The sequence below is a fragment of the Arachis ipaensis genome, chromosome B4, assembly GCF_059453495.1.
Source record: "Arachis ipaensis isolate K30076 ecotype BB chromosome B4, ASM5945349v1, whole genome shotgun sequence".
Lineage (NCBI taxonomy): Eukaryota > Viridiplantae > Streptophyta > Magnoliopsida > Fabales > Fabaceae > Arachis > Arachis ipaensis.
Genome location: NC_142439.1, coordinates 12,874,768 through 12,899,014, shown reverse-complemented (window position 1 = coordinate 12,899,014; position 24,247 = coordinate 12,874,768). Strand labels below are relative to the sequence as shown.

Sequence of the window (24,247 nt, the reverse complement as noted above, 5' to 3'; positions counted from 1 at the left end):
GAGTGCGAAGAGGTCAGGCTGGACAACTTAGCAATTTCTTGTATTCCTTCCACTTTTGCATGCTTTCTTTCCATCCTCTGAGCCATTCCTGCCCTGTAATCTTGAAATCACTTAACACACATATCAAGGCATCAAATGGTAATAAGAGAGGATTAATATTAGCAAATTTAAAGGCTAAAGAAGCATGTTTTCAATCATAGCACCAAATCCGGAAGGAAAACGTAAAACATGCGAATAGTATGAATAAGTGGGTAAAGAGTTGATAAAAACTACTCAATTGAGCATAAGATAAACCATGAAATAGTGGTTTATCAGTCGTATTTAAAAATTGTGATTTAAAAGTGTCTACTATGGTTTTCAAGTTTCAATTTTTTATCTTACGATTTAGTTTTGGATTTGTGTTCCTTGAAAGTGGAAGTCTAGAAAGTACTTACTACTTTGATAATTCGGTTTTTTGAATACCAAAGAAAATGACAAGAGTTAAAGTTGTTCATGCATGATTCTCGTTAGTAAATAGCTGTAATTAGCATTAGCTATAGTGTGTTGACATAGGGCTATAGTGGAGGATAATATTTCTGTTATCGCAAATGTTAACCAATCACCGATGATTCATAAACAAAGTCACAAAATGTAATTGATTCTATGACTTGTTTACACTTATATATAGAGAGTTTAAACTGATGTTGTAGCAGTTATTAGTTACAAGTGTATCAATATCTTGGTTTGTGTGATACAGGGAAACTCAAGTATACTGTGTTCCCAGTCTGAAAATGATTTTATCAATTGAATTTCTCTATTCCCCAAGAAAGCAATGCAAGAACTTCTTCAGTCGCCAGCCAAAGGATCGGACGATGATATAATTAAAGAATCCTACTTTAGATACATTATTCTGGGTTATATGTTAGTTGCAATTACTTAATTAATATTTTGGTATCATTAGGATTTTTTGTTAGAGGTTTTTCCTATAAACATTGTGATAATATATATAATATAACTAGAAGAGCTTATTTCTTTTCTATTAGACGATATTTCTGTATTATTTTAGTATTAATGTTCCCTCGCCTTTAACTTTACAAGTTTTGTAAGAGGGATAGGATTTTGATATGAGATGCTTGTAAACTAATATATATATATATATATATATATATATATATATATGTATATGTATATGTATGTACGTATTTCCTGTGAGTATGGTACTTTATATTATGAGTATGAATGTATGTTAATTAAAAATTCGGTCTAAGTTTTAAACAGGCTCATACTTTAGTATTAAATATTATAAGAGTCGTCGTAATACCTGAACTATCGGAGTGGCGCAGCCGGAAGCGTGACATTTTTATAGTTAGGGTGTTACAAGACCCTTATTGAATTATTAGATAACTTTTTATTCACAAAAATTTAGTAGATCTTTGTGGGGCGGATACCTATATCCCATCCCGGTAGATATTTCGAGAGTTCTCAATTAGTTTCTTGTCACAAATAATATCTATAGATACTGATTTTAGTAGATTTTTTTTGCCATCCTAACAGAGAAATTATTGCTTAAAGAAATATTGACAGTTCCTTCTCGTATCGATGTAAATGGTATTTTCTTTCTATTCATTTATAAAATTGTTGGTACTAAAAATAGATTTTTTTTACCAGAAGACATTTTGACTACCAATTGTTTCGACTACAGAAGCAGAGACGAGCAAGCTGAAGTCGAAGAAAGATAGTGCAAAGAATGTCAAAGTCGAAAAGCAGTTACTTGAAGACCAAGGTAAGAGAATACGTGGAATGTCAAAATTTGGGAGTCAAGATTCTTTATAGTCAAGGCAGGGTCGTGGCCTGAGAAAAAGGAGGAAGCGAGATCGTGGGCAAAATTATTCATGGTCAAGTCTATTCTCATAGTCTATAAATAGGAGAAGTTCACAAGAGTTCAGGGACTTCAATAAAAAATACTTCACCATCACACCAAACTCTGCAAAAATTTTCAATCCCAGTGACGCAACGGAAGATCATGGAGTGCAAGTGCATGTGAGTGCCAGAAGTTCATTTTTATTTTATTTTCCTTTGTTTTCTTTCTTTTTCATTTTAATTTATTTCTTTTTATTTCTTTGCTTTCAATATTTTATTGTTATTTTACTTTCTTTCAATTTTAATTTTACTCTTTCATTTATTTAAAGCTTACATTTTTTTGTACTTCCTTTTATTTGCTACAATTTGCTACCAGTATTTCGACGTAGTTTGTTTTGAGACAAACGCTTAATAATTCCTGCGTCGAGCCCACTTTTTTTTAGAAGAGTCGTATTTATTTCTCGAATTGAAATCTTGATACAAGCTTGATTTGACACCCTGTCGAAGTTACCAAAAATCAAGTGAAACAAAAATATACTTTATTCCTTTCTTATAAGATTAAAATAATATAAATTTTAATCTACTTATCTATCAATAATTATTATAATTTTATATATGAATGGAGACAGATATAACAATTTTGCACTAATATTCCCAATGCAATTGACGGACCAATACATGGATCCCCTGACTTAATTTATTTTTGGCAAATCAGAACCCAAAACAGAACTTATAATCCTAAAAATAAGAAACAATATAGATTCAGAAGAAAAAATTCCCAATTAAAAATCCTAAAATCAAAACCCAAAACCCGCCAAATTTCACAGAACCAACTGAAAATTGATACATACTTTCTCTGTCTTCACTAGACATTGTTGTTCACCATCATCATCATTAGGCGCTTACCTCGCTCATTAGGGATTGATGCTTCGCCTCATCGAAAACCTTGACTCTTCAATAGATTCATCGGAGCAGCGGATCAACCTTCAAAAGGTGGTTTACATGCTTACTCGTTAAAATAGGAGGGGTCGCAAGAGAGCAGAGTGTGCACACACTTTTTTCGACACTGAACAGGGAGGGGGAGTTAGAGAATGAGCGAGAAGAGAGAATGGAGAATGAGATAGAGAATGCTTACCTGGTGAGCGCGGTGATGATCAGTGACGGTGAAGAAGAGATGATGAGACGAAGGTGAAAACGAAAGAAAACGGCAAAAGAACACTCTCTTAGCTTTCTGCGAAGGAGAAGGGCTTGGGTGTGAAAAGAAAATAAAATTCATTGTTATTATAGCGCGCTTATATTATGAAATGTTTATGAAGCGTACCCAAAACATAACAATTACACTACTCTTGAAAAGCGTCTTTTTTGGTAAAAAAAAAAAGTATATTCATAGACATTAAATTAAGGCTACGATTTATAAGTGATCTTTTTAATATTTAAGGAGACACTTTTTAAGTGATGTGATAACTGTTTTTTCTATTCTTCTAAAAAAAGACCACAGAGAATAAATCGTAGCCTATCTACTCTTAATATATAAAAGTAGATACAGAAGTTTACCCACATTACTTTTAAGACATGTTTCTCCTCCTACTAATGCCATGTCAGCAACATCGCTTACTTGGCAAAATTTTAGAATCAACAACTCAATTTTTGCCAAATCACTTATTATTTCCAAATCAGCAAAAAAAATAAACTATACAAAAAAAATAACTCATTAAATGTAACAAACTATACAATAACTTTATCGGAGCCACTCAGATAAAGACGCTTAAAACGTCTTTTTTTAAAGATGTTTTTCAGTAATTAAAATTTAACATATATAATCAATTGAATTATATTATTTTTGTCAAAATTAGGCTAAACAAATTGATTTAGCCAGAAAAATGGTGAATCAAATCTTGAACTGATCTAAATTAATATTATCTTTTTATAAAAAACGACTACAATATCCTTATTATAGAGAATGATTAAAATACTCTTATTTTATATATATATATATATTAATTTTTAAAATTCTAAATCCTAACCTACGATAGAAAAATAAAGGACTAATATTTAGGATTCTCAAAATTAATATGTATAATAGAAGTATTTTAGTCATTTTTTATAATAGGGTATTGTAGTCATTTTCTATAAAAAATAATATTAATTTAGACCAGTTCAAGATTTGATTCACTATTTTTCGGTCAGATCAATTTGTCTAGCCTAATTTTGACAAAAATAACACGATTTAATCGATTATATATGTTAAATTTTAATTATTAAAAAACATCTTTATAAAAAGACGTTTTTAGCGTCTTTATCTGAGTGGCTCCCTAAGTTTATAACCCCCGATAATTAATTTCTATAAATAACTCATTAAATATAATAAACATCTATATTATAAATGTCATAATAATATTATTAATCATAATAAATTTTACGTTACAAATATTCAAATTTCATACTATTTGACCTATTTATATAAGTCTCTTATCAGTTATCACTATCACTACAAAAAAAAGAGTTTAAAATGGCATTGACATTATGGCGGTTTTAAAGAACCGCCGTAATACCCGGTTATTATGGCATTTTTGGTTGCTGCCATAATTAACTTTGTGTTTGCTGGCGGTTCTGGGTGATTATGGCGGTTTTGAACCGCCGTTTTCACACATATATAAAACAAAAGAATTGCAACCCTAGCCTTAAACGAAACACAGTATAACGGTGCTCTCGATCTTTCTTCTCTCTCCATTCGCTCTCGATCTCTGACAACGCCGTTCTTCCCTCTCGGCTTCTCCTCTCTCCACCGGTTACGATTTCTCTAGGTACTTCTCCCTCTCCGCCAGTTACTAATTTGTTTCTCTGCAGCTCCCTCTCAAGTTCTCTAGGTACCTCTCCCTCTCCGCCAGTTACTGATTTCTTCGTTTTTGGGAGTTTTTGTTTCTCTGCAGCTCCGCGATCGGAGCTTGTGTTGAAGTATTCCATTGACGTTGGTGTGGGGGTGATTGACGCCGATTGGGTCTTGTGTTCAACTAGTCGACGATATCAGATCTTGGATTGACGGTAACTTCACTTTCTCTTTCCATATGTATTTACTTCGATGCATGTGTCAATGGTTCAATTGCTGCCACTCTTATTATTGTTTTGGATTTTGCTAGTTAATTCATCCTTCTATTTCTTAATATAGTGAATTGATGAATGAGTTCAGACTGAATAAGCTTAGTGAAGTAGGGCTCTGTTCTGTGATTCTGTTCATAATATCTATCACTTTAGTTAATTATTTCCTGAGATTATCCTGAATAAGCTTAGTGAAGTAGGGCTCTGCGTTCTTATTGCTTGAGATTATCCTGAAAAAATAGATCATTAACTCTTCTTCTTGAATGATGTTGGGGCTGGAGTTTTTCTTTATTTGGTTTTTGGTTTCCTCTGCTCCTATACTTTGTTCCTGGCATTCTGCTTGGGGAATTTATGAGCAACTTATTGGTCAGGGTTATGATATTTGGTAAATATGCTTCTTAAGTTTTTTTCCTTATTTTCCTGATGATGGATAGTTTATGTGCTAAGTTTATTCCTGGTTGATTTAAGTGGTTCTTACTTCGTGTGCCTGGTTATTGCCATGTTCTTTTGTTTCATTGTGATTTCTCTTGGGATATTGTGGAGTATTGTGCAGATTTCTCATTGTTGTGTTGGTTTTAAACTTCAACTCCTTTATGATTTGGGTCAATTTGCTGGGTTAGATTCTTTGGATTAATCATGTGTTACCATTGTGATTTTTAATTGGGTTATGGCCAAAATTGATGAAATTGTAATTTCTGATGGTCATTTCCTGCTCCTTGATTGTGCCTGTCATATTGTTTCTGGACTTTCCTTGCCTCTAAATGTTAGTAGAGCTGTTTAAATATATGCTGGAACATCAATGTCATCCTAATTTGTTGCTGCATATACTGATGGATTGCTGTGTTGCTGGAACTTATTTGTTTATTTGTGTCAATGTCCAAATTAGATTTTTCATGTACCTGCCAGTAGTATAATTGCAGCTTCAATTTTATGTTTTAAGCTGTGTAGCCCACCTAGGTCCCATCATGCTGTGGATTACTAATTTTTAGTATTATAGTTCAACCAGTTCTTGATTTGGATTTGTTTATGTAACATTTAACTTTTTTGAACCGGCTGATTTGTTACAAGTTGGATTCTTTTTATCCTCTTAGTTCTATTGAAAATGTGAATTTTTTCTATCTGCTCCACACTGCTGTGTCTTCAATTTCAATCAGGTATGGTTTGTGTTGCAGAAGGTTATGGTTGAAGAGCCTCCAAGACATGATCATTCATTAGTTGAGACTTGAGTGCTAAAACAAGAAAGAAACAATTAGGCTTTGATTTTTTCATTTTTTCCCCTCTTTCAGTGTCATCTTCTCTCACTGAACTCTTGTAGCTTACTCTGAGTCAAATTATTTTCGGATTGCTCAGATTAATCAGAAGAGTATGTCTGAATTCAAATTCCAGACAATATATTCATTTTCAGTAGTCAATGTGCAAAATATAAAGTAGTGAAACTGAGTATCATGCTACAACTGACTAAACTGTTAAGTACTTCAATTTTTTGTCTCTTGAAATTTTTTTGGTAGAGAAATTCAGTTTTGAAATTTGGGAATTATACTTTTTTTACAAAAGTTTCTCTATTAAATTGTATAGGAGCTCATTGATTTAAAGATTGTATAATGGAGCTTGTTAACTGGTAATTTCAACTATAAGATGAAAGATCACCTTATTACCAAGTTATAATTTTTGGTGTATGGATTTTACCCACAAAAGAGCCTCTTTCCCTCATCTCTTCAGGCTTTGCTTTTGCTTTTAGGTTTGAAGTTTCCTTATATGATCCTTCTCTACTTTGCAGTTTGCTGAACTGATACAGCCTATTGAGGAAAGGATACACAATGTTAAAACTTTCATAAAGGTACAAAGGCAATGTTTTCCTTATGTTCTTACACATAATTTATCAAAAATAATCTCCTCTTTTTCATGTACTTTTCTTACACAAATAAACAAATAAGTTACTAGGTACATGAAAAATCTAATCTGTGTTGCAGTTTTTAAGCTTATTAACTAGTCAAAATTTGACATTGATTATAGTTGTTGCTGTTGCACTCAATTGCAAACTGATTTTAATAACTCACTACAACTTGAATGCTTTCAAATGACATATTGTAAAAAGAAAAAAAGAAAAATGAAATAACTAACTTATTTTAATAACTAGTCAATTTTAAAGTGCATTCTATTTATTTTGCCCTCTGTTTTATGACTTTTTTTCTACCTTTAGTTATTAGCTTATTACTCTCTATCTCTATTTTGTTTAAGAATTTCTAGCTTTATCTTTTCTTTACCCTCTTCTTTTTAAAGAAAAAAAAATCTTTTCTTTTGTTCTTTATTCGCCGCTTGTTAGTAGTGGTGAGCGAATCTTCAATCTTCAATCTATTTCTTTTGTCTTTTCATTTATATATGGTGTATTATTTTGATATTTTTTAATATAAATTGGAATTTATGTAGCATACGTTCATGCTATATTTTATTCAATAATAAAAAAGGTATTTTATTCATTTGAATTCTTAATTTAAATTGGAAGCAGGTTGTGAGTTAGAGTTTTAGAGACAAATGAAGTGCTTGAAGAGTTCCCCTCCTTCTTGGCTCTTATATCATTGCAGCTGAAAACCATAATCCAGGAAAAGGCAAGAGAGTTAATGATATTTTGTAATGTTTCAAGTACTACTAGTGTTGTAATAATTTCTTCTTCGTTGTTTCTGCTATGATGTTCTAAATATGTACTAGTCTGGTACTGAAATGATTGTTTTTTATTTTTATGTTCTCTTTTTCTTCCCCACTTTTAAATCAACACAATCATGTTATATATATATATATGGAGTTGTTGGGGGATATTAATTATTAATTATCAGATGGAACAGTGATCACATGCGAATTTTTTGTTACAGAGGTTTTTCTCTCTCTAACCATATAGTCATTGGAAATAGATATTTAATAAGCCATTTTATATATTAGAGATAATCACAACATTTTGCCTAGCAGATTAACTAAACAAAAGGAGAATTATAAATTGTTTTATATATTTACATTAACTTAATTATTTGATCAATTGTTTAATTTTTCAGTTTATTTGCATTAACTGAATAGAATAAATGGATTGCATTGCATGAAGAAAAGTTAGTCACATAAAGTATGGGCCATGTAATTATGATAAGATAAAGACCAAATCTAGCGGCAATGACAATATTCATATTTAAAATGCTTGAAACGGCTTTAATTTGCTTTAAATTATTTCACCAACTTAGCTACAGGGTCTATTCTTTTAATCTTGATGCACATTTTAGATTATATTTATTAATTATTGATTTAATATATTATGCAGATATGCCAAAGCAAAAGAGGTACAAGAATTTACTTAAAGCAGCAGCAGCTGCAAATTCTTCACAAGACAAGTCGGCAGCTTCAAATGCATCACAAGTCAAGTCCGCAGCAGCTGCAAATTCCTCTCGAGACACATTGGCAGCTACAAATTTCTCCCGAGACAAGTCGGCAGCAGCTGCAAACTCCTCTCGAGACAAGTCGGCAGCAGCTGCAAATTCCTCCCGAGATAAGTTGGCAGCTTCAAATTCCTCCCGGGACAAGTCGGCAGCTTCAAATTCTTCCCGGAATAAGTCGGCAGCAGCTGCAAGTTCCTCCCGAGACAAGTCCGCAGCAGCTGTAAGTTCCTCCCGAGACAAGTCGGCAGCTTCAAATTCTTCTGAGCCATCATCAGTTGCTCCAACTATATCTGAGCATCCATCCGAACCTAAACGTAAATGTGGACGTGAATCTAAACATTATTGGATTGTTGATGCCATAGGTATGTATAGATGTTCTATTAGTATTTTTAGATGTATGGATGTTATATATGAATTAGTTTGAAAGGATTGAAAATAGAAATTGAATTCTGTGATACCCTTAGCTAGTTATTGGCAGGCTGGTTCCTTGAAATTATTAGAAGCAGTTTATATTATATATGATGAAGAAAAGAAGGTTGCTGTCCACTTTATATATGTTGCCTTATCTACTTATGTTGCTGTCCAACATACAACGTGAATTTTATTTATTTTATTCTTTAGTCGCTCATTTACTCATTTATATATACTCATTTGTCTATTTTAGATGAATACGAAGATAGTACACGCCTTCATTTATTAGCGAAGGATGTGCATAATTTGCGAGAAGGTTTGCGCATAGTTGTCAATTTTGATAAACATCATGCAGCAAAAGGAAGAAAAATGTTATTGAAAAATGTTACTTTGATACTTTGTTTTTGGATTATGACATTTCAATTATGACTTGGATTATGATTTTTGGATTATGTATGAATTAAAAATCATCTTATGATGTTTGATTTATGATTATGCCTTCTGGTTATTACGAGATTTTTAAGTAAGTTTCGAAAATATCACAAAAGATGATATTATAACCTGGTAAAAACAGAAACTGCCATTTTAAACACAAAAGATGATATTATAACCTGGTAAAAATGGCAGATAGAAACTGCCATTTTAAACACAAAAGATGCCATTATAACCTGGTAAAAACGGCGGCTAGAAACTGCCATTTTAACACAAAAGATGCCATTATAACCTGGTAAAAATGGCGGTTATAATGGTAAAAACGGCGGTTTCCAACCGCCATTTTAAACAGAAGTGATGTCACAACATCCTGGTAAAAACGGCGGTTACAGCCGCCATTTTAAACAGTATAAAAAACCGCCATTTTATCCGAAAATAATGGCGGTTACAAACCGCCATTTTAACCCTCTAAAAACCGCCGTATTATCCACAGGTTATTACGGCGGTTTTCTGAAAACCGCCGTAATAACCAGAATGGCACCCAGAATAATGGCGTTTCTTGGAGGCGCCAGTTTTGGCCATAATGGCGGTTCTAACCGCCATAATTCCCCAAAATAACCGCCGTTTTAACCCTGTTTTTTTGTAGTGTATTCCTTCAAATAACATCAAATTTAGCACAACAAATTTATTTCCAAACTACATAACATCTCAAACTTACTTAATAAAGTATTGTTCCTTGGACAATATTACCAAACAAACAGACAATTGGTTTATCAAAATTTGCGTGATTCGTCTGTAAAAAACATTAACAACCACAAACGAAGAGGAACCTCTTTGCTTAGAAATGATTATATTAGATGAAAATGAGACAACTACATTTATGGCACATGTAATCAAACACCACAATATCCAATAATAAGGTAACCTTGTATACTTTTCATAATCTCATCTATCAAATTATTAGTTACCAACCCAATACTTATTTCATATCAAAGTGCTACAACAATTTTTGTACTATTTGATGGCGAAGAAAAAAAAGTGTTGGGCACAACTGCTTCAAATCTAATGACACTCCAGAAAAATAATGACATTGAAACAACATCCCAATTGAAAAACTTGTGCAACCTTACACTTATATTTGAAGTCAAAGTAAATGATTTTAATCTCAAAAAAGATTTTCAACAATACACTGAACCTCAACACCCATTACAACAAATAAAACAGGTAATACTCCAGAAAAAATTCACTTATTCAAGACATCATTTTTATTTCTAATTTAAATTATTCATTGATTATAGGAACCAACTTCGCCAACACTAATATCATCAGACGAAGATCACATACCCATCAAGAGATTAAGGAGAAAGAAAATCATAGAAATTCAAGACACATCTTTGGAAGAAGAACATAAATGCAAAGATGGAACAAATAACACAATAGAAAGTGCATACAATTCAACAATTCATAAAGAATATGCCTTCACAAGAATCTACGACAGAAAGAAGAAAGCAACAACTCTAACAACAACCAATAAAAAAAAAGAGGACGAGCACTACATAAGAAGACTAAGTCCATCAACAAAAGCAAATGCAAAAATCAAACCACCAAATAAAAATATTAATTTGTACAATTCTAACATCCAAATCTTTTGTACTACAAATTATTTTAAATAAAACACCTTTCAAATTTAACTTTAGTTTACACATATTTAATTTAATTCTATAAAACATAGCAATTTCTAATATTTATTATATACTATCATTAATTTACTGTCCCGCGCAACGCGTGGGTCTTATTCTAGTTCTATGAATAGGCTACTCTTTTTAAATGTAGCTTAAAAGAGTGTTGTTGAATGAGTGATTTTCTTGTAATGAAATAATAATACTAATAGTATAAAATATATATTTATTATTACTTTGCAGAAGAGCAGTGGACCTGAACAACCATTAGAGGATGAAGGTGAAAGCAAGGGTTGCTACCACTACAAGAAAAACACCCATTCAGCTACACTTTTTTTAAGCTACATTTGAAAAGCGTAGCCTATTCGCATGGTGCCCTTTTATAAGAGAAAAGGAAACACTATTGAGGCATCACTTCAAAAGCGTCTCCTTAGATATTTTAAATATCACTTATAAAGTGTAGCCAAATCTAAAAAGCTACGGGTACACTTTTTAAACCAAAGGGAGTGCTTTTAAAATGTAACTCATTTATTAAGTTTTGGGTGCGCTTCAGAAGTGTCTCCCAATATTAAAATACCAAATAAACACTTAGTGAAATTTTGTTTGCCCTCAATCGATCACCCTCAGTCCCTTATCCCCACTCAACACACACCATCATCCTCACTCAACAGACACACGAAAGAGTGAAGAAATCAGAAAGCTAAGGGGGAGAACGGGAAGAAGAAGAGATGAGAGGGAAGGAAGGAGAGAACGACGGCGGCTAACTGGCTAGGGCTCTGCCGTCGTCGTCGTCGAATGCCAGTGAGAGAGAGAGAGCTCGAGGAAGAGAGAAAACGCAATGGAGGAAAGAAGAAAAGGGTGCTCTATCGCCGCTGAAGCTCAACCGCCGCTGCTAGTGCTTGTTGTCGTCGCCGTTCTGCCACCGCCAGGCTGATGTACCGCTGTCGAGGATCTTGAAGGGATGTCTCGCCGCCGTTGTGCTCTGTCGCCGCGCTATCGTCGACTGGAGCTCGCTGCTGAGCTGCTGCACCATCTCCAAGCCGTTGCGTCACCGCTCATCTCTTCTTCACCGTCGCCGCTCATCACCGTTGTTGATGAACATGCATGGTTCAACTTGAATACCCCTTTTTTTTCCTAATTCTCGCTAAACCCCGTTACCCAGTTTTCGTATGCACCTGCTACCCTCTACGGTGTTGGAGTTCCTTCAAGCTGAGCTCGAGCTTCAGGTAGCGGCTTTGCTTTCCATTCTTAGTGGAATTTGCTTTTTATTTGTTTATTTGTTTATTTTTTCGAATTGTTACTGATTCTACTTTGCGTGGTGATGTTATTTTGGAATAAAGAGGGAAGAGAAGAATTGTTTGTAGTGTTACCGAGCCACATTCAGATCCTGAGGGTGACAATGAGGAGGTACTTTCAGTTTTCTTTGGTACTATATCTGTTGAAGAATTTGTGAGTTGGTTAATTTGTTGTAATTGTCAGGTTAGTTAGAAATCAGAAGTTAGTTTGTTTGTTTCAATTTTTGACAATTTGCTGCACTATATCTATTAGACTAGCATCTGTTATAACAGTTATTTTAGTTTCAAAAGTTAGTGTCGATTAGTTTCAAAATCTTATCATTATAGAACTTGACAGGAAGGAATTTGATTCAAGAGCTGTAATCTTGCATGTTTCTAAATTCTAAGTGGTCGGTTCAGTCCCCTATTGCAGCTCAATTGTGTTTCCTGAATTTTGATATCAATTAAAAAGCAAAATAGAAGATTTGCTAATGACTTTCAATATGATGCTACAATTTACATTTTACAAAACACCATATATGAATGAGTTGCTGATCCTTTTCTATGTTCTCAGAAGTTATATTATTTTAAACACCAACTACCAATGCACATTCAGCTGATTTACTCGGATCAGTGTCACATTGGAACTAACCTTCTTTCTTTGTTTTTTCAGTCTAACTCAACTGTGTCATCATTTGGATTATGAAACAGATCTTGTGGATGTGAAGTGTTGGAGTTGGCACAATGAGGTTGTTGGAGTTTGGGTGCCTGGTTGCAGTTCTATGTGGTCTTCTTGTGTCTGTGAAAACTGAGATTTACATCGTAACTATTGAAGGTGAACCTGTTACTAGTTATGGAGGTGGAATTGATGGTTTTAAAGCTACTGTTGTTGAATCTGATGAGAAGATTAATACCAATAGGTAGGTAATTGCAATTACATTTTCCTATGAATTTTCCATTTTTTTTTCCAATGACATGTAAATATGATTTGAGGAGGCTAGTTAATATGATGAATTCTCTTTTGATGAAATTAACCTTCCAAATCTAGTTAATATGATGAATTCCTTGAACATAGTGGTTGCTTTCAATTTCTAGCTTCAAGCTATATTCCTCTCTGATGCTTTTTTTGGTTATGTTTTCTTTGCTTTGGGTGTTTTACATGGAAATTTGATTACCAATTTAAATTCTCCTTAATCACATAAACCCGGAATTCATCTGAAAACTAAAGAATTAAGCTGTGTTTTTCTGTAGGCAAACAAGATTTAATCTGTTATTTATCTGATTAATTATTATTTTTATTTTTATGTTGGTTATGGTGTACAAATATAAAATCAGGACATGGATTTGTTGTTGGAGATGAAGGGTACAGGCAGGACTGTGACATTCAGAAAGTTAAGCTTTCAAGGGAGGCATTGACACAGCTCTCCAAGTTAGTTGAGTCCAGAGTTAGTACAGGGTGAGTATCTTTTTTTGTGTGCAGCTTATGAGAATTTCTTTCATCTTAATTGATGTTGGAACCTGGAAGTGCTCATTCAGTTGTGTAGGTGATGATGATATTTGGATTGATAACATCAGATAAATGTGTGAAGCTCTAAACAATTGAGTGAATTTATAACTAATACCTTATGAACTATGTTCTGTTTCCTCTGGTTGAGATTATTTACTGAATTTTGATTCTATCATTTTAGCAGATCCAGAACTTGAAACATCAGTTCTTTCAGTTTGGTAAGTTTTATAACATAGCATAACTTTTCTTGTTAGAAATCTAAGTCAGATTTTTCTTGTGCAGTCTCGATACGATCTTAACACTATTCTATTCCTTTTGGAATTGGGGCTGCTGCCAGGTTAGATTAAACACTATCTACCATAAATCTTCTGTTTGCATATCTAGAGGCTGTGGATGGCAGCACTTTGGGCCTTTCATAAATCTAGGAGCATTCTACCGATGTGGGATTTCACTTGCTGCAACATTGGAATTTTGGGTCAAATTAAGAGGTAGAGAACTTTGGATTGGTATGACCATCTTTTCTAAGTTCAAACAGCATCCTCCCCCTCTCCCTGTAACTCATATTTGTCAATTTGCACCAGGTTCCATTTTTTCTGATCTTGTAGCTGATGAAGTCTCTAGGTTAATTTTAATTTTGTTGTTTGGATTTTGTTTGAATTTAATTAGACTTGAATTTTTAGGTTTAACTTAGTTTGAATTAGGATTTCAAATTAGAATTAGCTTTAGTTAGTGAACTTTGAACATGTTATTCTAGTTCTTGAGTGTTGTATTATTGATGGTTTGGATAATAATTCTTGACTTATTTTATGTGAAAGATGATTAGATTCTTTATTCCATTGGGTGATGTATGTAAAAGCAATGTCGGCATTTTGAATTTCGAAGAAGCAAATTTAGAGAAAAAGAAAACATGTGGATATGTATCTTTACTTTTGGGGCTGTGAACTGATTTTCATGCATTAATTAAAAAGATGGTTTGATGCTTTATCTTTTTGTTAATAAGATTCATATTCATTTTGCAGCTTCTATTTACACCAATCCTGAATGGAAAAGCACTTTTGTATTCAGTGGTATCAACTCTTGAGGTGAGAATAGGAATCGCCTTTGGAAGCGGTGGAAGCCAGTCACTTCCCGCCACTGAATGGCCCAGTGTTTCTTCTTGTCTGGTGTGTTTCTACTACGCTTGATTTAATATAATTGTTCCAAGAAAAATAATAAAATTCGAGTTGTGCTGTTTTTCGTAAAAGACTTCTATTTGCGGTACTGTTGCAGAAAGAATATGAGCTTCGATTTTGATGCAACTCTTAGAAATTGTAATGCATTATGGATTATGAAGCTGATTCTATGTAAATGGATATCATCTTGAAGCCTTTCATGTAATCATGCTTATTTTGAATTTAAATTTTTGTAGGAAAAGCTTTTTACTGACACTTTGGTTAAGACCATGGTGGAAGAAGCTTTTTACTTTGCTTGCTAGTTATTTGATGAAGAAGGTTGTTGGTGGCAGTATATATATTAGAGTGATTTTGGCTAGTAAACTTTCAAGGAGTTGCTTCAAGGGGGTGGGGGGATCTAGGAGGCCTCAAAATGGTACAACCAATTTCTCGGTGGACAATTTTGATGACAAGGACCTACAAACATTTGTCGAGGTAGAAGTTGGGGACTTAATCAGGAGAACAGATGTCAGACTTGGATCAACCCCTCGATGGAATGCACCATTTAATATGGTTTTACATGTTGGAAACCTTCGTTTCAATCTTTATGAGTCTCATCCCAACAATATCAAGTGTGACTACCTAGCAAGTTATGAAAACAAGGTACCAAAATAATTACCATGTCAGGTCAAATAGTAGTTACGTTCTTTAGTCTTTATTATGTTTTGGAAACTACTTCAACTTTTATACAGCAACCGAAACTTGATGCAAAAAATTCATTGATTGATTCATTGTTTCTTGTGTATTATGCTTCATTCCTTCATTGTGCAAACCAAGCTTGAAGCAGCTAAGTTGAAATGAACTGCACTGCTGTTGCATTTGTTAAGCATACACAGATATCTCATCTCTATTCATGGACTACGAGAGGATTCACAAACCTCATGTCATTTAGTTCCATTTCAATTTACCTTTTGCATTGTCTTCTTCATTATGGAGTTCAAATTAGTCAGCCACCGTTGATGCCTTCCTTCTAATTTGTTAATTAAGTTGTTTGTTATGCAGACTGGAATAATTTCCCCAAGTAAACTGAGGATGAAGCTTATAGGTCACAGAAAGAAGGATGGATCCAACAGTAACTCATCCAGAACTTTTCCTTCCAGAATTGATAATGCTGAATTTGTCAACAGTTTACTACCCTCTAACAATGGCAACCCTGACGATGAAAGTCTGCATTTCATTTCTTTCTATTTCTTGTGTGTATATGATGGATGGCAATGACTTCATTAATTCCTTAATTCCAGTTACATCTCCCAGCTTAGAAGTTCCCTCGTTAAAGACTCAGTATGAACCAAAGGGAAACGGTGACACCGGCCTTACCAAGATACAACATCTTCAAAAGGCTGATGGTGGAAGTTCAAGCACTATTCACCCGGTGAGAACAATAGAAAAGGAGAATCTTGATTATGATAGTAATGCTAGCTCATCCAGCTTGATTTTTAATAGTCCCTCCTAGAAAAATGCTCTTTAGGCCAAATTTTGAGATGGATAATTGATTTAGAATATGTTTAATTTAGTGGGTATGTTTAATTTAGTGTGAGATGTATAAATATTGAAAATTATGTTCATTCTAATACTTTTGGTTCGTTATAAATATATTTTTTGTTGAAAGATCATTTTTATTCTTTAAAGAAATTATTTATTATTATGTATTTATTTTTATTTATAATATTTAACTCATTTAATTAAGAATGTAAAATGATACATGTAATCATATTACTAAATATTATGTTGTACAAAAAATTATTAGAATATTATATATATATATATATATATATATATATATATATATATATATATATATATATATATATATATATACAGAATATTAAAAAAAAAGAGGGACCTAAGGCTACACTTATAAATGGTAGCCATGGTATACAATGTGGCTACGCTTTACAGATGATGCAGTAGTGTTGAAAAGCGTAGCTTATTCTGGCAAAAATGGAAGCTGAAAAGCGTAGCCTTTGGTCCTAGACAGCATCACTTGAAAAGCGCACCCTATTTCCAAACGCCAAAAGCGTAGCCCTTGGTGCAGAAAAGTGTAGCCTTTGAGAATAGGCAACGGCCGAATAGGAATCAATCCAAAAAGCGTAGTCGTAGGCCAGAAAGTGTAGCCGAAGCCTAAGGCATCATTTTTTTCACTTTTGGCTACACTTTTCAAGTGTACCTGAATGGGTGTTTTTCTTGTAGTGTACTGTGAGTAAGCAATAATCGTGGGAGAGAGATGCGACAGCGAGGAGAAGATCTCCGAGGAGACCTTCACGATGGTAATTAAGGAGAAGAGCTCCGAGCGCAACGGCGAGAAGAGGACCGATCTATAGAGACCACTTCTGGTTGCGATGGCACAATGACAGAGACACAACTTCAGAGCGGCCACCGCCGAAGAAGGCAAAGACGACGACGCCAACAGCAGCCTCGAGCAGACCTGGCAACGCGAGGAGACCCTTGAAGAGGAGACGGCGGGGTTAGCGGCATTGTAACTCAGCTTGAGGTTTTTTTTAATTAAAATTATAAAAAGCGTTAAAAAACTGATCAATTCACCGGTTTATTGCCGGTTTGACCATTTTTTCACTAGTTTTTTGTCTAGTGGTTTTTTGTGTCAATCGGATAGACTAGAGAATCGGTTCCTGATTAATCTGATCAAACCGGTCAGTCTGGTTTGATTTTTAGAACACTAGTCTATAGTCATAATTTTTTATTTATAGTAACAATTTTGAATAGTGCTTTTGTAACACCCTAATACTTTTAAACTGAGTTAAGCTTTATTTGGATTATATTTAGTAGCTGATATTCAAAACCTTGCGAAATTTTTCTTTTAAAACAAATGTGAAATATTTATATAAAATAATTTATAGATAAAAAAGTTGGGATGTTACATTCTCATCCCCTTAAAAAAGAATTTTGTCCTCAAAATTCGCGTCTTCTAAGAACATACTAATCAACCTCATCTTATCCTAGTAAGTTTTATCTACCTTTTATCTACCCTTTTTTTTTCTTTTTACAGGAATATATGATAGTTCCTAACATACATAAGTTCAATCAATCCATATATTTAATCAAATCAAGTAAAGTTACAAAATAGTTCTATTCTCTATTCTCATCATGAACTAACTAAGTGCACTAAATGTGAATTAAACGTTTAAGTTTAATATGATTATATAAAATATATTCACATAATAGATAATTTCATTCTTTTTTTTATTCAAATACCAAAGAGGAAGAAAAGAAAAAAATAATCAAGGAAGCTAATGTCAAATCAAGCTAAGCAAAAACATGATAAATAGGGTTCAAAAAAGTAAAGATAATTTGTCTCATGCAAGTCAATTGCTTCACATTCTCTTCTTTCCTCTGATCAAAAAGGTAATAATAGTAACATAAAGAGCATACACATAAAAAAAATTGTGTAGGGTCACATGTATAAGAGAATTTTATAATAATAGGACATACTAAATAATCACATAGAGTTCATAAAAATGCATGTACTCTTAGCTTAAATGGCTTGCGAGATAGTAGTGATAATTATCAAAATAGAATTTATAAAAAAAACATAAGGATATGCATGTACTCTCGATTACAAAGACTTAAAGATGATAGATTTTACACATAGAAGAATTTGAATGATTAAAATGTATGAGTATAAAATAAGAAAAGAAAGAATAAAGTATAAAACAATAATCATGATAACAAAGGCATCATACAACAACATGAAAATGAGAGGATAAATAAAACACATGCTAAGCATATAAAGTGACAAAAACATAATTTCCTAACCCTTTTTTTTAACGTCTCATGTGTATTTGGATATATCTTTAACTATGAGCGGGGTGTTCCTAGATGATCTATGTTTTGACATTAACACATACACATTTTGATCATAAAATTACGGCAATAAGTCTCAAACAAAACATTCAAGAGCACAATAACTTTTACTATTAGATGATCAAATATTTCTAATCTAAATTCATCACATAGAAAAGATTTCACGATATAATACTATTTATAACTAAATGATAACAAATTAATCTTGCAAGTGTCCTATGGGATCAAATTGCTCTGATACCAAAATTGTAACACCCTAATACTTTTAAACTGAGTTAAGCTTTATTTGGATTATATTTAGTAGCTGATATTCAAAACCTTGCGAAAATTTTCTTTTAAAACAAATGTGAAATATTTATATAAAATAATTTATAGATAAAAATATTAAATAATTAGTTTTTATTAGAATAGTTACTAGTTAAAAAATATAAGTGGATTTGAAAATACTAACATGAAAAACCGGTGTGCTAAACTATGAAGGCACAACAATGACAAGCTTTACTCATACCAAATAAAAAAGAAAACATAATATTTACAATTGTAATCAGTCAAAAAGGATAAAACAAGACACATAGGAAATCCTAATTCTCTTAATTTGTTTAACTATGGCTAAAATAATCGCATATTCTTCCTTCTTAAGGTAAATGTTTAATGTTTTGTATCTACGTCCTCGATAGCTTGCTCCCACTAGTGCACCTGTCTTTTCACCTCAACTGTATTGCTTCGTACTGCATCGTTCCTGAAGATGGTACGGAGAGAGGGGTGAGAAATAAAAGTTTCTCAGTAGTTTATCTATATGGTGTCATCGTATCCATCCCCAGCCACTCCGAGTTTTAAAATAAAAACAGTGATAATGCAATGTTATTCAATTATTATTTTCAAAAGTCTTGATTAGTCGGAGTAGTGTGACTTTTAGATGCTTCTCATTTACTTATGTTATGACATGTGTAATGCATACAAAATGCCTATAGCGTTAAAACATATAAAGGTAACTCATAAACCTTGGTATGATGTTCTCATAGGCCATAAAGCAAGACAAAATAAATAATAAATAAGAGAAGAATAGTAACATTGCCATAGATAAGTCAAACAGAATAAATCTGAATAAAATAAAGATCTTAAACAATATCATACATCATACAAAAAGGAACTTTGGAAAAAAGAAGGATCTTTGAATGCAATAATAAACATAATCACAAATAAAAAAAAAAAGATAAAAGAAGAACAATCATGATCACTCTTTTCATTGCACTTTTCATTACTTTTTCTCGTAGCTTTTTTGGAAGGTATTGGGCTCAAACCGGTATAAAAGGTGGGAGTCCCATTCCCTTACCGAAGGTTCTTATCCCAAACGTTTTGGCAATCACCTTCCCTTATCGAAGGATCATATCGATATCTTGTCTTTAGGGGTCACCTTCCCTTACCGAAGGATCATTCCCTCAGTTCAATTTACAATCAAGGTTATTTAGACATACACAAGAAGAGAGTCATATCAACAAAGATATATTATTATATAAAATTGATGGGATAGTCCCCTTCCCTTACCGAAGGTTCTTATCCCAAAGGTTTGCCGATCACCTTCCCTTACCGAAGGATCATCTCGATTATCTTGTCTTTGGGGGTCACCTTCCCTTACCGAAGGATCATTCCCTCAGTTCTTTAATGCATATAAGATTGTTATTATAATACATAATGCATATGAAGGAAAGAGACATTATATCATGATGTGCAATGCTAACATATATGTTCAAAAACATTTAAGATATGACATATAAAAATTAGCACAAAACCCCTACCTCGAGTGAAGTTCCGCTAGGTATTCTGATGTAAATAGATACGGTTTGTTAGTGAAGAGAGACTTGTTTCATGGCTAGACTTTGTGTATACTATAATGTTTTGTATAGAAAAAGGGAATAGAATGAGAAAGGAAGGATCAAATAGCTCTCAGGTATGTGCAGATTATGTTATGAGGCATTTAGGTGAAATCTTCAATCTGGATCGTCACTTTTTGAGCCCTATAACTTTTTCTACGTTTGGAATTTGGAATTAGCTATTAGAGACAAATTTATAGATAATTGAATTAGCTTTAAAAAGAATCTTAAACAAAGTAAATCGGATAACCACAGCTTGAGATATTCTCGAAATATTGTTAGTATATTAGGCTGGCTGATAAGTGCGCGATTTTCTACTCTAAACTCGTAACCGATTTATCTACATAATTTAATTTGAATTTGATTTTATACTGAACTTAAGGGATAGAGCTAGTATTCTTATCTTTTTATATAACTAAATATCATTCAAATCTAATAAATGTAGAATTAATTATGACTATATTTTAAAAGGTTATTTATTGTCGGTTAGAGATTTACTACTACTAGTACTCTCATATGTTTAAATTTGAAATTCAAATCTTAAATCATTACTATTTTAATTAATTAATTAGTTATTAAATAATAATTTGATTCAAAAAGTTGGGATGTTACAGCTTTTAGAAAATAGATTTTTGTCACATAATTTAAAAAAAACGTAACAATAGATGTCAAAGATCAAGGTTTTGAATGTTCACCTTTTCTAATAGAATTATTTCAGACTTTAGATCAATTTTTGTTATGTCGTATTTAAAAATTGTGATTTAAAAATGTCTACTAAGGTTTTCAAGTTTCAATTTTTTATCTTACGATTTAGTTTTGGATTTGTGTTCCTTGAAAGTGGAAGTCTGGAAAGTACTTACTACTTTGATAATTCGGTTTTTTGAATACCAAAGAAAATGACAAGAGTTAAAGTTGTCCATGCATGATTCTCGTTAGTAAATAGCTGTAATTAGCATTAGCTATAGTGTGTTGACATAGGGCTATAGTGGAGGATAATATTTCTGCTATCATAAGTGTTAACCAATCACCGATGATTCATAAAAAAGTCACAAAATGTAATTGATTCTATGACTTGTTTACACTTATATATATAGAGTTTAAACTGATGTTGTAGCAGTTATTAGTTACAAGTGTATCAATATCTTAGTTTGTGTGATACAGGGAAACTCAAGTATACTGTGTTCCCAGTCTGAAAATGATTTTATCAATTGAATTTCTCTATTCCCCAAGAAAGCAATGCAAGAACTTCTTCAGTCGCCAGCCAAAGGATCGAACGATGATATAATTAAAGAATCCTACTTTAGATACATTATTCTGGGTTATATGTTAGTTGCAATTACTTAATTAATATTTTGGTATCATTAGGATTTTTTGTTAGAGGTTTTTCCTATAAACATTGTGATAATATATATATATAATATAACTAAAAGAGCTTATTTCTTTTCTGTTAAACGATATTTCTGTATTGTTTTAGTATTTATGTTCCCTCGTCTTTAACTTTACAAGTTTTGTAAGAGGGATAGGATTTTGATATGATATATATATATATATATATATATTTCCTGTGAGTATGGTACTTTATATTGTGAGTATGAATGTATGTTAATTAAAAATTCGGTCTAAGTTTTAAACAGGCTCATACTTTTGTATTAAATATTATAAGAGTCGTCATAATACCTGAACTATCAGAGTGGCGCAGCCGGAAGCGTGACATTTTGATAGTTAGGGTGTTACAAGACCCTTATTGAATTATTAGATAACTTTCTATTCACAAAAATTGAGTAGATCTTTGTGGGGTGGATACCTATATCCCATAACGGTAGATATTTCGAGAGTTCGCAATTAGTTTCTTGTCACAAATAATATCTACAGATACTGATTTTAGTAGATTTTTTTGCCATCCTAACAGAGAAATTATTGCTTAAAGAAATATTGATAGTTCCTTCTCGTATCGATGTAAATGGTATTTTCTTTCTATTCATTTATAAAATTGTTGGTACTAAAAATAGATTTTTTTTACCAGAAGACATTTTGACTACCAATTGTTTCGACTACAGAAGCAGAGACGAGCAAGCTGAAGTCGAAGAAAGATAGTGCAAAGAATGTCAAAGTCGAAAAGCAGTTACTTGAAGACCAAGGTAAGAGAATACGTGGAATGTCAAAATTTGGGAGTCAAGATTCTTTATAGTCAAGGCAGGGTCGTGGCCTGAGAAAAAGGAGGAAGCGAGATCGTGGGCAAAATTATTCATGGTCAAGTCTATTCTCATAGTCTATAAATAGGAGAAGTTCACAAGAGTTCAGGGACTTCAATAAAAAATACTTCACCATCACACCTGTAAGACCCGGTTAATTAACAGCTAATTAACCCATAAATGAGAATTTATTCTAGAAAGCCAAAAATGTTATTTTTATGGCTAAATGTGATAGAGGAGATTGAGACGAGAATTTCGGTACCAATTTTATAGAAATCGGACCAAGATTGGACCGAACAGGCCAAACCAGTCCAACCGGACCCAAAGTGGGCCCTTGGCCCAACTAAACTAAACCAAAACCCTAGTTTTCAGCACTCTCTCTTCTCACAACACACTCAAACATGCTGAAATTGGTATGGAGGGGGGAAGAACACTCTCTCAAGTTCTCTCCCTTGGTTGATCTTCAAACCACCATAACTTTTGATCTAGAGCTCCGATTGCCGCTCCGTTTGCGGCCACGCGTTCACCGCGGAGAGCTCTACAAAACCCATACAATTAATCTTGAGCTAAGCCACGTTTTACTGTTCGAAATTCCAGCCCTTGATTTCGAGTTTCATGAGCAAAAATGTTGAGATTTTGGGTTCTTTGATGTTATAGGACCCAACTCTCTTGAAGAAGAAGGTTAATCTTGTCTCTTTGGACCTTGGGTGTGGTAAGATTCTCAACCTTAGTGTAATTTGTTGTTCTATGAGATTTGGGCATTGAGATGTTGTGTATGGGTATGATGATTGTGGCTTAGGTTGTGTATATGTGAATATTGGAGCTTGATTGGTGATTTTGGAAAGCTTAGAAGAGGGTTTTGTGTGACAAAATCTGTTCTTGGAGGTGTTGAGACCTTGAGACCTTGAGAAAAAGTGGTTTGGAAGTGCTCCGGTTGAGCTTGGGAAATCGGCTAAGGTATGGTTTCGGTTTCCCGTATCTAATATGTAATGTGGTAGGAAATACTTAGGCTAGAGGCCCTAAGATAGGCATTGAATTGTTGGTGTTGTTGAATGGTTGAGATATATGATGTTTTCATATATGTGATTATGAATATTGATGCCTTGATTGTGTGATATATAAGAAATGCATGTTGTGATATATGCTTGATGGATGATTAAGGTTGATTTGGTGGGTGGTACCATGTTGATGGTGAGTATGATGTTGATTATGTATAGTGATTGCTGATTGGAAATGGTATTTTTGGAAATTGGGATGAGAAAGGATGTATGACATGATATTGTGTTTGTCCTTTAGCCATTTGATAGAGAAGTGTTAAAATGGTTGGATGTGGTTTTGGAAATTTTGGTAAAATGTCAATGTGTGAGTTGAGGATGGCTTGTTGTTGATTTTGGTATATTTTGAATGATTTCAAAGAGAATGGTTGAAATTGGCATGTTTTGATTGATTTTGAAAAGAGTTGAAAGTGGCTTGTTTTGAAAATGGCACTTTGTGGTTTTG

At 33.1% G+C, this 24,247-nt stretch overlaps 2 protein-coding genes across 2 annotated transcripts; both read left to right on the top strand.

The window, feature by feature from the left end:
* The first annotated feature begins 8,091 nt into the window (after nucleotides 1–8,091).
* On the top strand, nucleotides 8,092–12,959 carry LOC148566693 (uncharacterized). The gene is made up of 3 exons (XM_088484384.1): nucleotides 8,092–8,713; nucleotides 9,016–9,078; nucleotides 12,859–12,959. The coding sequence occupies exons 1-3, from the start codon at nucleotides 8,092–8,094 to the stop codon at nucleotides 12,957–12,959; spliced, it is 786 nt and encodes a 261-aa protein (XP_088340510.1).
* A 41-nt stretch (nucleotides 12,960–13,000) lies between these two features.
* On the top strand, nucleotides 13,001–14,735 carry LOC110270910 (uncharacterized). The gene is made up of 4 exons (XM_088484383.1): nucleotides 13,001–13,067; nucleotides 13,483–13,603; nucleotides 13,937–14,142; nucleotides 14,674–14,735. The coding sequence occupies exons 1-4, from the start codon at nucleotides 13,001–13,003 to the stop codon at nucleotides 14,733–14,735; spliced, it is 456 nt and encodes a 151-aa protein (XP_088340509.1).
* Nucleotides 14,736–24,247: the final 9,512 nt, after the last annotated feature.